The sequence below is a fragment of the Fukomys damarensis genome, unplaced genomic scaffold (assembly GCF_012274545.1).
Source record: "Fukomys damarensis isolate Sample0158 unplaced genomic scaffold, DMR_v1.0_HiC HiC_scaffold_37, whole genome shotgun sequence".
NCBI classification, from domain to species: domain Eukaryota; kingdom Metazoa; phylum Chordata; class Mammalia; order Rodentia; family Bathyergidae; genus Fukomys; species Fukomys damarensis.
In genome coordinates, this window is record NW_022900949.1 from 7117027 (window position 1) to 7129454 (window position 12428).

Genomic DNA, 12428 nt, shown 5'->3' on the forward strand with positions numbered 1-12428 from the left:
CCCGTCCTCTCCGGGCAGCGCGGGCCGGGGCTCTTACGCTCCGATCCCACAGCGCTCGCTCTCTGCGCGGCTCCTGTCTCTGGGAAGAGAACCAGTGGCTACTTTAACCCCACGAAGCTTCACCACCCGCGGACCAGCACCCGGTCAGCATTCTTTGGGTCTTTCTCGAGACAGAAAGCTCACTCCCTCCGAAACGGTGGTCCTGACCCAGGGCGATTCCGTCCCCCGCGGAGCACTTGGAAGATGTCTGGAAACATTTCTCGGTCACAATTCTGAGCAGGGAAAAAGGTGTTTCTGCTTGGAGAGGCCAACGCCGATGTTAAACGTCCACGATACGCGGAGCACCTCCCAGGACAAAGAACGATCTGGTCTCAAATGCCAAAAAGACTGGGTTTGAGGAACTCTGGCCAACATCTAGTACTTTGTGCTAACATAAACACTGATTACCTTGCTTTGTTTTGTTTGTTTGTTGAGACCTTGCACTGGCGAGGCAGGCGACGGCATCACTGAGCTAACCCCTCCCCCGCCCCTGATTACTTCTTAAAGTCACCAAAATGTCTTATTACCGTGAAGACTAAGGTTGTATTCAAAAGATTTTATAGCTGGGGCGTGGTGGCGCACGCTTGTAATCCCAGCACTCGGGAGGCTGAGGCAGGAGGATCACTGTGAGTTCGAGACCAGCCTGGACTACATAGTGAGTTCCAGGTCAGTCTCAACTACATAGTGAGACCCAAAAAGATTTTATGCAACAAGGTGAGAAAAGGAAACGCAAAATTAACCATCAATTAGATTATGCAGAGCGAGTTTCTAGTACCTAGGGAAGAGCATAGATGCTTGTATTTTGTTTTGTATTCATCTGAAATATACAGCCATACACAGCAAAAACATATTTGATAAATACAATGAACATGGGAGAGCCCTCCTGCAGCCTGGTTTCCTTAGCTCTAATTTTCCCCAAAATGAATTAATTTGAAATAACAACCCAGTTGCTTTTCCTTTTATGTGCTAAGAAAAATATCACCCAAAAAAATGATAATCCCAGCACTTGGGAGGCTGAGGCAGGAGGATTGCTTCGAGTTTGAGGCCAGCCTGGACTACACAGTGAGACCCTGTCTCAAAACAAAAACAAAACAAAAAACCCAAGCATGGCAACGTATCAAACAGTAGTTGTACACAAGTTACCTGTCATTTAGATCTTATAAGAAGACATTTGAGACATATACAAACAAAACTAGCCAAGTGTTATAACTTACAATAAAGCATCCTAAAGGAAAAATAACTATACCTATATCTATACCTATATCTACATTCACACAACAGAATGACACAGTAATATGTTTCTTCCTGTAGTTTAAGTAAACAAATAAGTAGTCTATTCAGTCTAACTCTATTTGATCTTGGCCATAGGCAACTGATTACTTTTTGATATATTATTCCCTCCCCTTTCAGTCACTTTCCCTCAGTTTCCCTTGTGGAACCAAGTCTCCCTCACTCTCCGCCTACAGGAGATGCCGTCCCCCACTCAAGAGATGAGCGGGTGACCCCAGCCTGGCCCATCAAATCATAGTATTCTTCTCAAAGTAGCAATTGGTTCAGGACTGGGCATGTGACACTGCTCTGTCCAATCAAATATCATTCTTCTAGTTGCAGCAATTGGGTCCAGAATGCTCATATGACCCTACCTAGCCAATCAGAGCATGATATTCTCCTGGTCACAGCATTGGTTCTGGAATGGACATAGGACTCTCCCCCCACCCCCTGAAGAAAATATTGGGAGTTGGGGTTTAGCTCAGTGGTAGAAGGGTTACCTAGCAAACCCGAGGCCCTGGGTTTGATCCCCACAACTACAAAAAAAATAAAATAAAATAACGTTCAATAAAAGATAATCCTACATAGGGTTTTGTCTCGAGTGACTACAAAATTGACCCTCCTGTTTCCTACGGAACTCTTCAATTTTAGTGAAAGAAATGTGGCATATCTGGGCACCCTCATCTGCCTCTGTGAGACAAAAGGATGCCTGAGAACGGAGAAGAATACCCAACAGAAACCAGAGCTGAGAGACAAGCAGCCGCGACAAGGAAGTCTGCGGTATGAGCACCAGGGTGCATCCAGACCTGAAGGCGTTTCTCCTGAATGTTTCAGTTATGGGAGATAAGCAGGATTATTTTTTAATGAAGCCAGTTTCAGTTGGCTTTTTTCTCACAAGATCCAAGACTCTAGACTGAAACTTCTTCAGATGGATTTTCCTCAAACCTAACAAATTTTCAGCTAAACATCCCATCGCTGAACATGGTATACTGTGCTGTCACTGCTTATTTCCTACTCTGTTCCCACGAGCAGGATGAAGCCCTGTATTATCGCTCCTCAGGAAACTCTCCATCACCAAGCTCACAGCCCAGTACAAAGAAATGTCTATGAGGTGGGTGGTATTGCCATTCACAGTAGCAGCACTAATATCCTCACTGTCATTATCCCCATCTTACAATTTTTAAAAAGCAAAGGTGGAAAAAAATTTTAATTTAAAATTTTTAAATTGTATGATGGGTCAGAGGACAGGAAGTACTGTGGAGAAAAACAGCAAGGAAGGAATTGGGAAGGGCTTCGGCAGGAAGGTGTACATGGAAATCATGGAAGAGCTAATAAGAAACCTGAGAGAGATAAGAAAACATCAGAGTATAAATGGAGGAAGAGAGCTTTTGGAAGAAAGAATAGCATGTGCAAAGGCCCTGTGGCTGAAATGTGCCTGGTGGTTTCTAACAAGGGAGAGGCCAAATGTAGCTACTGTAGAGTTAGGAAAGGGGAGATTAGGAGGAGCCAACAGCTGAGCAATGAGCAGAGCCCAAATCCATAGGGCTTTATAGGCCACAATAAGGATTTTGTCTGTTTTCACAAGGGCACTGGGGTGCCACTGGTCAGTGGACAGGTAGAATGGAATGAAAAGAAAGCCACATTGTTGAATGTTGACCCTCCTGGGCTGCCATCCCTACCAGTCCTAGCAGACACACTGAGGTGTGAAGTCTTTCCCATGGCCTTGAAGCATTGTTCAACCCACTGAATTTGCTCCAAGCCAGCCTTCTCCAGACCAGAATTTCTGAAGCCAGTAAGGAATGGCTCTGAGGTTCTATGGCCCACAGGAAAGAGAAGCCTGAGCCCTGGAGAGACCTGAAAAGCAGGACTACCACCAGGTGACCCAAACTGAATTGTGATAGAGCCGGAAGTAAACCTTTCACCACCAAAGTGAAGCAACTTGTTACAGCAGCTGACGGTACATAGCCTGACTTATTACAACCACCTACTGACAAACCACACTAGCTATCAGTCACGAGCTAGGAATTGGACTTGCCCAAGTTTTACCCTCACCCAACTCTGAGATAAAAGTCACGCCTGTAATCCCAGCAGTTGGGAGGCTGAGGCAGGAGGATCCCTGTGAGTTCGAGACCAGCCTGGGCTACATAGTGAGTTCCAGGTCAGTCTCAACTACATAGTGAGACCCTGTCTCAAAAAGCCAAAAAAAAAAAAAAAAAAAAAAAAAAAAAAAAAAAAAGAGGGGAGAACATCCTCATACAGAGGACAGTTTGGCAATGTCCTACAAAACCGGAGGCTGGGCTGGCATTCACAGGGCCCTGGCTTCATCCCCAGCCCCAGGAAAAAGAAAGACTAACATACTCTGAGGATCCCCCTCAAGGATACACTTGCTCCTGTGTACAATATTAGCAAATGTGGTGCTAGCAATAACAACTCAATGCAGCCGGGTACCTGTCTAATTTCTGTAGGGCCACTCATTTAATCTCTCAGGGATAAAGGGGTTTTTAATCCCTATTTTCCAGGCATGGAGACTGGGACACACAGAGGCTAATTCACGTGCTCAAGATCATGTGGTCAAAGGGCTGAAAAAGGACCCATGGGTAAGACTGTTAATTTTAGATGTCATTATAAAATAACTTGCAGCAAAATTCTAGGATTTTCCCCAGTTTTATTGAGGAATGATACACAAATATATTTGAGATGTATAGCATGATGACTTGATATATGGATAGACTGTGATATGATTATTAAAAGCACATTCATCAACTCATAGTTACCCTGTGCGTGTGTGTGTGCACGCGTGTGTGTCGAAAACACTTAAGATCTCAGATAATAGACAGGCATGTGGCACACTCTGGGAGGCTGAGGCAGGAGAATTTCAAGTTCAAACCCAGCCTCGGAAATTCAGTGACTTAGCAAGATTTTGTCTCAAATTTTTAAAAAATTTAAAAAGTTGGGGGTTATGCAGCTTAGAACACAGGCCCTGGGTTTCATCCCTAGTACCACAGGAAAAAAAATCATTCTCTGTTATACAGGTTGATCCTTATTTACACTTTCAGTTTCTCACACCAAAGAGGAAGAAAAAATCCAAAGGGTAAGGGGAAGTGGGAGGGGTTAGGGAAAGGAATAAATATGAGAAAAGAAAAAAGTGGAAACAAAAGTCTTTGTAAATAGGGAGGGGTGCAGGGGTTGAAGGGAGGGCAGGGGAATGGGGAAAAAATAACCAAGATATATCATGTACAGGTACAAATCCCCAGTGATGAATATCATCATATTGTGTGCCAAACATGCACCAATAAACTTAATTTTAAAAATCGTCAACTAGCCGGGCGTGGTGGTGCACTCCTGTCATCCCAGCACTCAGGAGGCTGAGGCAGGAGGATTCTCTGTGAGTTTGAGGCGGCCTGGGCTGCATAGTGAGTTCCTCATCGACTGCAGTAAACTTGTCACAAAAGCCTGGCGTGATCCAGGTGTCCACCAAGGTGCGGTTAGGGGGAGACAATCAGATCAATGACGTTTGAGCCACATAGTGGATAGGGAGCAGAGCTACCACGAAGCAAGGAGGATTCTGGACCAGGCTGCCTAGATTCGGATCCTGACTCTGCCAATTCAAGTTCCCCCACCTGGCCTACATCCCTTTACTCGGCTTCCTCTGTGACCTAGTTTTCCCTCCGTGAAAAATGCGAATAATGATCCCGTCTACCTTCTGATTGTTATGGTGCTGAGCAAGTTAATACATAGAACGCATTTAGACCAAGTAAAATTTCTTTTCTGCAGGGGTCCAGATAGTGCGTATCTTCAGTTCCCTGATCTGAAGCCGGCTGTCTGAAACGCATACACGAACGAGCACGTCTGTGTGCCAATAAAACTTTATTTGCAAGACGACAGTGAGGTCCAGATTCGGCCTCAAACTCTTGAACAATGTCTGGTACCTAGTAAGCAAAATACAATGCTTGTTTAAATAAACTTGATATCTGCAGCCCCCCCCCTTAAAGAGTGAGGACAATTCGTTTATTGACTTGGAAAAGTCTCGAGATAATAAGGGAAGGAGGAAAGCACACATAGAGCAATAGAGAGCGTGCGACGTCTTTCCTGTAAACCAAGAGTGGCTCACAGTCACGCGTCCCTTAAAGATGGGGACACATTCTGAGCATCGCCCCTGCTATGGGTTAGATCTAAAATGTCCCTGAAAAGTCTCACGTGTGTAGCAGGAGATTGGATCATGGCGTTCACGGCTAAAGGTGCCGTTAGGAGGTGAAACCTGGCCAGAAAAGGAGAGATCGCTGGTTGGGGGTGTCCTGCCCTATTTCAAAATTTAAAACATTAAAAAGAAATGGGTCGGGGATGCGGCTGAGTTCGAAGGTCCTGGGTTCAATCCCCAGTACCGCAAAAATAAAATAAAATATCTGTTACAAGTACAGTATAGCAAATATAGAAACCAGTAACCCTAGTCATTTCCGTACTGTACCAAAGTGTACGTGTTGTGAATTTTATGTAAGCGTAGGGCCACAGTAATTAGGCCTCACTAGCCACGTTAAAGTGAAATGCATCTTTATCGTATTCGCAGTGCTAGGGGTCAACCCAGGACCCTTGCACTTGCTAAGGAAGGGCTCTCCCACTCAGCTACGGGAAGCAGAGTCAGTTGGTTTCCCCCAGAATTACCACAAGCATGAGTAATGTGTCACGCTACAATGTTACAACAGGTACGATGTTACTAGGCAACGGGAACTTTTCAGGTCCACTATAATCGTAAGGGGCCTCGATGTATATACAGATCATCGTTGAGCAAAACATCATTGTAGGACGCACCTATGTAAATAAGAAGCGACATTTCTACTTGCCATGTTTGCAAAAGGAAACTTGGGAAGGATACTCAATACAAAGAAAACTAAAAAAGGGTAGCTACCAACGGTAGGGTAGTTGAGGCACAGGAACAGAAGTTATATTTTTCCCATGCTCATCATTTTAGTTGTTGTAACATTTGAATCATATAAAAAAATTTTTGTGTGAGGCAGCGGGGAAGCTGCCCTGAAAATGAAATCCAGAGCCTATGCACTGAGCTCATCCCAGACCTTTTTTATTTTTTGTTTTGAGACAGGATCTCATTAAGTTGCCCAGGCTGGGCTCTAATTTATGATCCTCCTGCCCCAGCCTCCCAGAATCCTGGGATTGTAGGAGCAAGCCATGGCAGCCAGCTTGAATCATACAATTTGTTGTTGTTGTTGTTATTGTTGTTTGTTTTTTGAGACAGGGTCTCACTGTGTAGTTGAGACTGAACTGGAATTTACTTTGTAGCCCAGGCTGGTCTCGAAATCACAGCGATCCTCCTGCCTCAGCCTCCCGAGTGCTGGGAGTACAGGCGTGCGCCCCCACGCCTGGCACAAATGTATTATTTAGTCAAACAGTTGAGTGTTTTAAAGATTCTGTTGGACTCTCTGAACGCTAGCTGCCGGAATCTGTGGAAAGTACCCGTCAGAGGTTAGATCAACAGCGTCCGCCAAAGTCCTCACTGATTTGTAAGTGGGGCTTTCGGTAGGTGATTGAGCTCTGGGGGCGACAAAGGTGACTGCTGTGGGGAGGCTGGGCCTGTCAGAGGCGGGTCTCTGGGTGTGGCCTGTTAAAGGGAGGTCACGGGGGCGTGGCCTGTCAGAGAGCGGGGCCGCCGTGGGCGTGGCCTGGAAGGGCGCCTACCCCACCCCTAGCTCCTCCCTTCCTTTCTGCTGCCTGGATGCCAGGTGCTGAACCGTGTTCCCCTCAACCATGACCCTCACAAGGCTGTTTCAGGGTTTTAGCCTGCTGAACATGGACTGAAATTTTTGCAACGTGCACCAAAATCATCCTCTGCTCCTTTAGTTGTGCGTGTCGGGTGTTTGTCCCAGCAACGCGAAAAGTAACTAAGACAGTACCAAACCTTACATACACTTTCCTATATATACATCCCTACCATTAAGTTAGGCACAGCAAGAGATGTCAGTGTTTGATGTTAAAATAGAATAATCACAGTGACAGACTGTCCTAAGGCTATTTAAAACTGTTATTGGGCCGGGGATTTAGCTCAGTGGTTCCGCCGCCTGCTTTGCAAGCGCAAGGACCCGAGTTCGATCCCTGGTACCAAAAAATAAAAATAAAACTGCTATTGACTATTTTCTGGAGTTTTCCATTTAATATATTTGGACTGCCGCAGACTGAACGTAACTGAAACCACAGAAAAGGCAGCTGGCGGTGCTGGCCGTTGGGGCTGGGTCACACTCTCTTCAAGGAGCCCTCCTCATCCCTGGCTTTGTCCAGTCCGCGCCCGGAGACTTTCTGAGTTGTAAAAACCCAAAATGTCTCCAAGAAATCCCACACACTCACATTCATTTGTGGGAACGGAAAGAATTGATCTCAGCCAGGCATAGCGGTGCACACCTGTCATCCTAGCACTCTGGGAGGCTGAGGCAGGAGGATCTCAGCCCAGCATGGGCACCTTAGCAGCATAGCGGGATCCTGTCTGAATATAAAAATTAAAGTAAAATAAAAGAGGCTGAGGATGCTCAGTGCATAGGCCCTGCCTGGGCTCACTCCCCAGTACCATGGGGAAAAAAGGGCAGGAGGAGGATTAAGTCCTGGGGCCTGCAGCACAGTGGAGGACTTTCGTGTATATAAAGTCCTGTTTTATGTTTTGGAAGAGTGGAGTTCGAAGGCTCCAAAGGCAAAGTCACTGTTCTGTCTGTGTCTAGCTGTCCCCCCAAAGCCTTGTGCAGTCACAGGCGGGGCTTTTTCAGAGGTGGCTGAATCTAGTGTGTGACCTGGGGCTGATTCAATGCTAAGCGCGCTCAGATTAAGGGTTTGGTTGCTACCGCCCTGAGTAGCCTCGATAAGATGTGAGGGACGGAAAGAGCTGTGGTCCAACCCTTTACCACCTGCTGCCCAGTCGCTCCTCTGCCGCACCACCCTGCCCTGGAGCCAGCAGACTATGGACTGAAACCTCTGCAAACTTGGAGCCACATAAACCTTTCCTCCTTTAACTTTGGGCGTCAGGTATCTTGTCTCAGCGACAAGAGAAAAGTCACTAACACGGTCATGGCCGGAAAATGGAAATGCTACTTATCCCCAACCCGACCATTGCATATTGCATACGTGTATGGGATTATACCTGTACCCCATAATTAAGGATCAGAACCATCAACTAGAAAATGCAAATAAAAAGAATTTGAGGAGCTGGGAACAAAGTCTCCAAACTTTGACAGAATTGTGGGGAGCGGGAAACGCAACCCTCCCGTTGAGAACAAGCGCCCCAGGTCACACGGCCACCCACGGCGTGCGCTGAACACCTTCTCACCACACCACGGCCTCCCTAAAGCCCCAAGCCTTCAGCCAGCCTCCAGCAGGTGCCAGGTGCTGCGCTAAGCAGTACTGAAATATCACAGCCTTGCCCTGTTTGTACCCACTTGTCACGGACGGGGAAACTGAGGCTCCACGGAAGAAAGCCAGGAGGTGGTGGTGCTGGGATTTGAACCTGGAGGTCTGGATCCTCCAAGCCTCCACCCTGAAGCGCCCCCGGCCCACCAAGGTCTCATTCTGAGCGTCCCACCCAGCCCTCTGCCTTCACCGAGGAACACTCTGGAGGGCAGTGTGGTAAGGACGGAACGCAGGGCCTCACGCATGCTGGGCAGGTGCTCACCACTGAGCTACGCAGATTTTTTTTTTTTTTTTGAGATAAGATCTCTGTTACCCAGACTGGCCTTGAACTCCTTGGGCTCAAGTAACCCACCCACCTCCGTCCCTCATGTAGCTAGACCTACAGATGAGCACCGTCACAGCGGGCAGAAGGCCAGGGACCCCAGCAGCTGCTAGGCTCCAGGGCCTGCCTCCACCCCGCCTGTGATGAGCCCCACACCCTCCTTCCCATAATCCCTTGCTTCCTCCCCACACCCTGGGCCTTCAAGTCCCGTCCCACCCCTCTCTGGAGGGTCTCACGCTCCAAGAGAGGAATGTGGGGGATTTGTGATATCATCTGACCTACCCCGCTGTCCTCACTGGCCAGGTCAGCCGCTGCTCTGAGCACACAGACAGTGGCCCACTCCCGCCTCCGGGCCCTTGTGCCAGATCCACCTGCCTGGGACCCAGCTCCCCAGATCCACCTGGCTCGTTCCTCCTCTTTATCCAGGCTCCTGCTCCAAAGGCACCTGATCAGGGAAGCGTCCTGGGCTCCCTATTCACAGATGCCACTCCCACACTTGTCAGCCTCTTTTCCTGCTTTATTTTCTGCAGAACACCCTCCACCTGCAGAACACTTATACACGTCCTTATTTGCTCACCGTGGAGTTCCTTGGGTAGAAAAAAACGCTCCTCAGCGACAGGGTCTGGTGTGTACGTGATTCCCACTGATCCCTGCACCAAAAACTGGGCCCAGAATGTGGGATCGTTGTTGGGTGGGCGGACGGGTGGATGGGTGGGTGGCTGGGTGGATGGGTGGGTGGATGGATGGACAGATGGATGGGTGGACAGGTGGATGGGTGGACGGATGGACAGGTGGACGGGTGGACGGATGGACGGATGGATGGGTGGATGGGTGGGTGGCTGGGTGGCTGGGTGGATGGGTGGATGGGTAGACGGATGGATGGATGGGTGGGTGGATGGATGGGTGGATGGACGGATGGATGGATGGACAGGTGCACAGGTGGACGGATGAACGGATGGATGGGTGGGTGATGGATGGATATGTTATTTCTTCCCATCATCTCTGGAAACAACTATGCAAAAGATGAAGAAGAAATGAGAGAAACAGGAAAGTGTCCCAGTTTCAACTTGCACACCTCGTTTATGCTATTCCCCCGACAGAGGCACCCTTCTTTTTCTTTCTGTCCTGCACAGCTCTGGGTTACACCTGTTGACCAACAGGCACGCAGACATCCTGTGGCCTCTTTCTCCCGTTTATCATGAGTACCTCTTAGCTTCCCAGACACCTTGCTCCTATGTACCGGGCAAAAGGTGGAGCTTCAAAGAGAGACAAAATGAGCAGGCTCAGGAAGGACCAGAGCTCCCGGACAGGGAGGGTCAGGATATACCCATGCCCCGCCTGGTATGCTGGTATGCTGGGCATGGGAAGCCAAACAATGAGAAAACTCCTATGCATGCCTCACAACCCAGCTCAAAGGTCCTCTCATCCATAAAGACTGACCCCAGGAGATAATGTCCTGCCCCCACCCCAGGGGCCACAGCCCAGATCAGAGAGGACTGAAGCAACTTTTTCTGTGTCTTGGAGTTCGAGAGCACTTGGAGGGCCAGACCCAGCAGGGCCTGTGCAGAGGATGAAGCCCACGGCTGGCGTGCACAGATGAAGCACAATGCTCGCTGCCCTTCAGGAAAGCGACTTTGACCAAGGTGCACACAGAGACCCAGGCACCTCCAGGTACCTGCTTTCCTGCCAGCTGCTGTTAGAGCATCAAAGGGCACCTTGGCTCCCTGCGGGGGGCCGGGGCCCATCAGCTGCTACGGCTACTTCCTCATGCCCTGGAAGCCCGAAGGAAGTCAGGCAAACGAAGGCAAATTCGAGGGCTGGAGAGAGCCTGGGGCCCCCTCTTCCTCTCAGGAGCCCTGCGGGGCCAGAGAGGGGCAGTTCCCTGGCACTCAGGACGGAGAAGGAGCACAGAGCCTCCACCATCAGCTCTGCCCTGGGAACCACCCTCAGAGACCCAGTGGCCTCTGTCTGAGAAGTTACTTCCCCTTGTCCCACCGCACGTGGCCCTTAGGCCAAAGAGGAGGCCGTGCCCCTGCCTGTCACTGCCTGCTGTCCCTAGAGAGACCCAGCTGCAGCTCCTGGGGGCCTTCATCCTGGAAGGGGGGCCTGAGGGCCGAAAGGCACCTGTCCCCTGGACCCTGAGGCAGGGCTGTGTCCCCAGACTCCAGGAGAATGCTATAGCCCAGACCTCAGGACAGGCCCCGCTCCCCTAGTTCCTGAGGCAGGGCTGTGTCCCCAGACCTAGCACAAGACCATGTTCTCAGACTCCAAGCCAGGGCTCAGTTCCAAAGCCCCAGGAAAAGGAGACGTCTCCAGACCCCCAGGATAAAGCCCTATGTTCTCAGAGACCAGGGCCATGTCCTCAGGCCTCTGAGATCCAGCTGCAGCTCCTCACACCCCAGGGCAGGTGGGCACCCCCTGCCCAGTGCCCACCCTCCCAGCAGCCCAGGGAAGCCAAGAAGGTGCCTTCGAGCCGGTTCCCCACATTCCCACCCCCACCCAACAGTATTCAAATGGAGATTTGAATATGTTTCCTGAGCCGGCTGGGGAGGCTGCGCCCAGCTCTACCAGCCACCCCATCCAAACGTGGTCCTTCTAAGCTCCCAGACCCCAGGCCCTGCTCTGGGAGCTGAGGACCAGGCCCTGCCTCCGTGTCCCCTCTGGGGTGGGTGCAGAGCAGGAGCCCAGTGGCCCAGAGCCGAAGCCCCCCAAGAGCACCACACAGCCCCAGGGCCAGGCAGGAAGCCAAGGGGAAGGAAGGGGCCCGGGGCCGGAGGAGGAGGAGGAGGAGGAGGAGGAGGAGAAGGAGGCCATGTAAGAAAGAGAGCAGAGGCTCTTCCCCCACAGCCAGAATCTGGGGTCACAGTAGGCAAAAGCCCCCCAGAACTTCCAAGATTGTCCCGCAGTCAGCTAGGGAGTGAGGAGGGTTAGCCCCGAGTCTGCCTGCTCCCAACCTAGACCAAGGCCAACTCGGAGCCCATCCAAGAGACCTTTAATGGGGTGAGGGGGGGCACCCGTGAACCCCACAGTGAACCACGCCCTGGGCCAGCTCCAGTCCGGGGCCCAGTGCACATCCACCCCCTCCTGGCCTCACCGCTGCCCATGTCCAAGTACAGCGCCTCAGTCCTTCCCTCTGCCAGCACCCGTGACCCCCACACGCAGCCCGCGCGGCAGGCGTCTCACCTGGGACATCTGCGGACGCAGGTTGACCTCGCGCAGGTTGATGGCATGGGGCAGGAGGTTGTTGAGCAGCTGACACAGGAGGACGCCATCCCGGAGGGCCTGCGCCAGCTCGCAGACCTGGGCGCCCTCCCAGGTCACGCGGTGGCTGGGCGGCAGCACCCGGCACTGGATGAGCCAGTGGGTGCACTGTCGCCACAGCTCCATGGCCGCCCTCGGC

At 50.6% G+C, this 12428-nt stretch overlaps 1 protein-coding gene across 1 annotated transcript in view; it reads right to left on the minus strand.

Annotated features, from left to right (window-relative positions):
- Vav1 (vav guanine nucleotide exchange factor 1) overlaps window positions 1-12422 on the minus strand; it is a 54367-nt gene extending 41945 nt beyond the window's left edge. The window contains exon 1 of the mRNA XM_010635060.2: window positions 12212-12422. Within this exon, the coding sequence (XP_010633362.1) occupies window positions 12212-12415 (204 nt within the window). The 5' untranslated portion in view covers window positions 12416-12422. The remainder of the gene's footprint in view (window positions 1-12211) is intronic.
- Window positions 12423-12428: the final 6 nt, after the last annotated feature.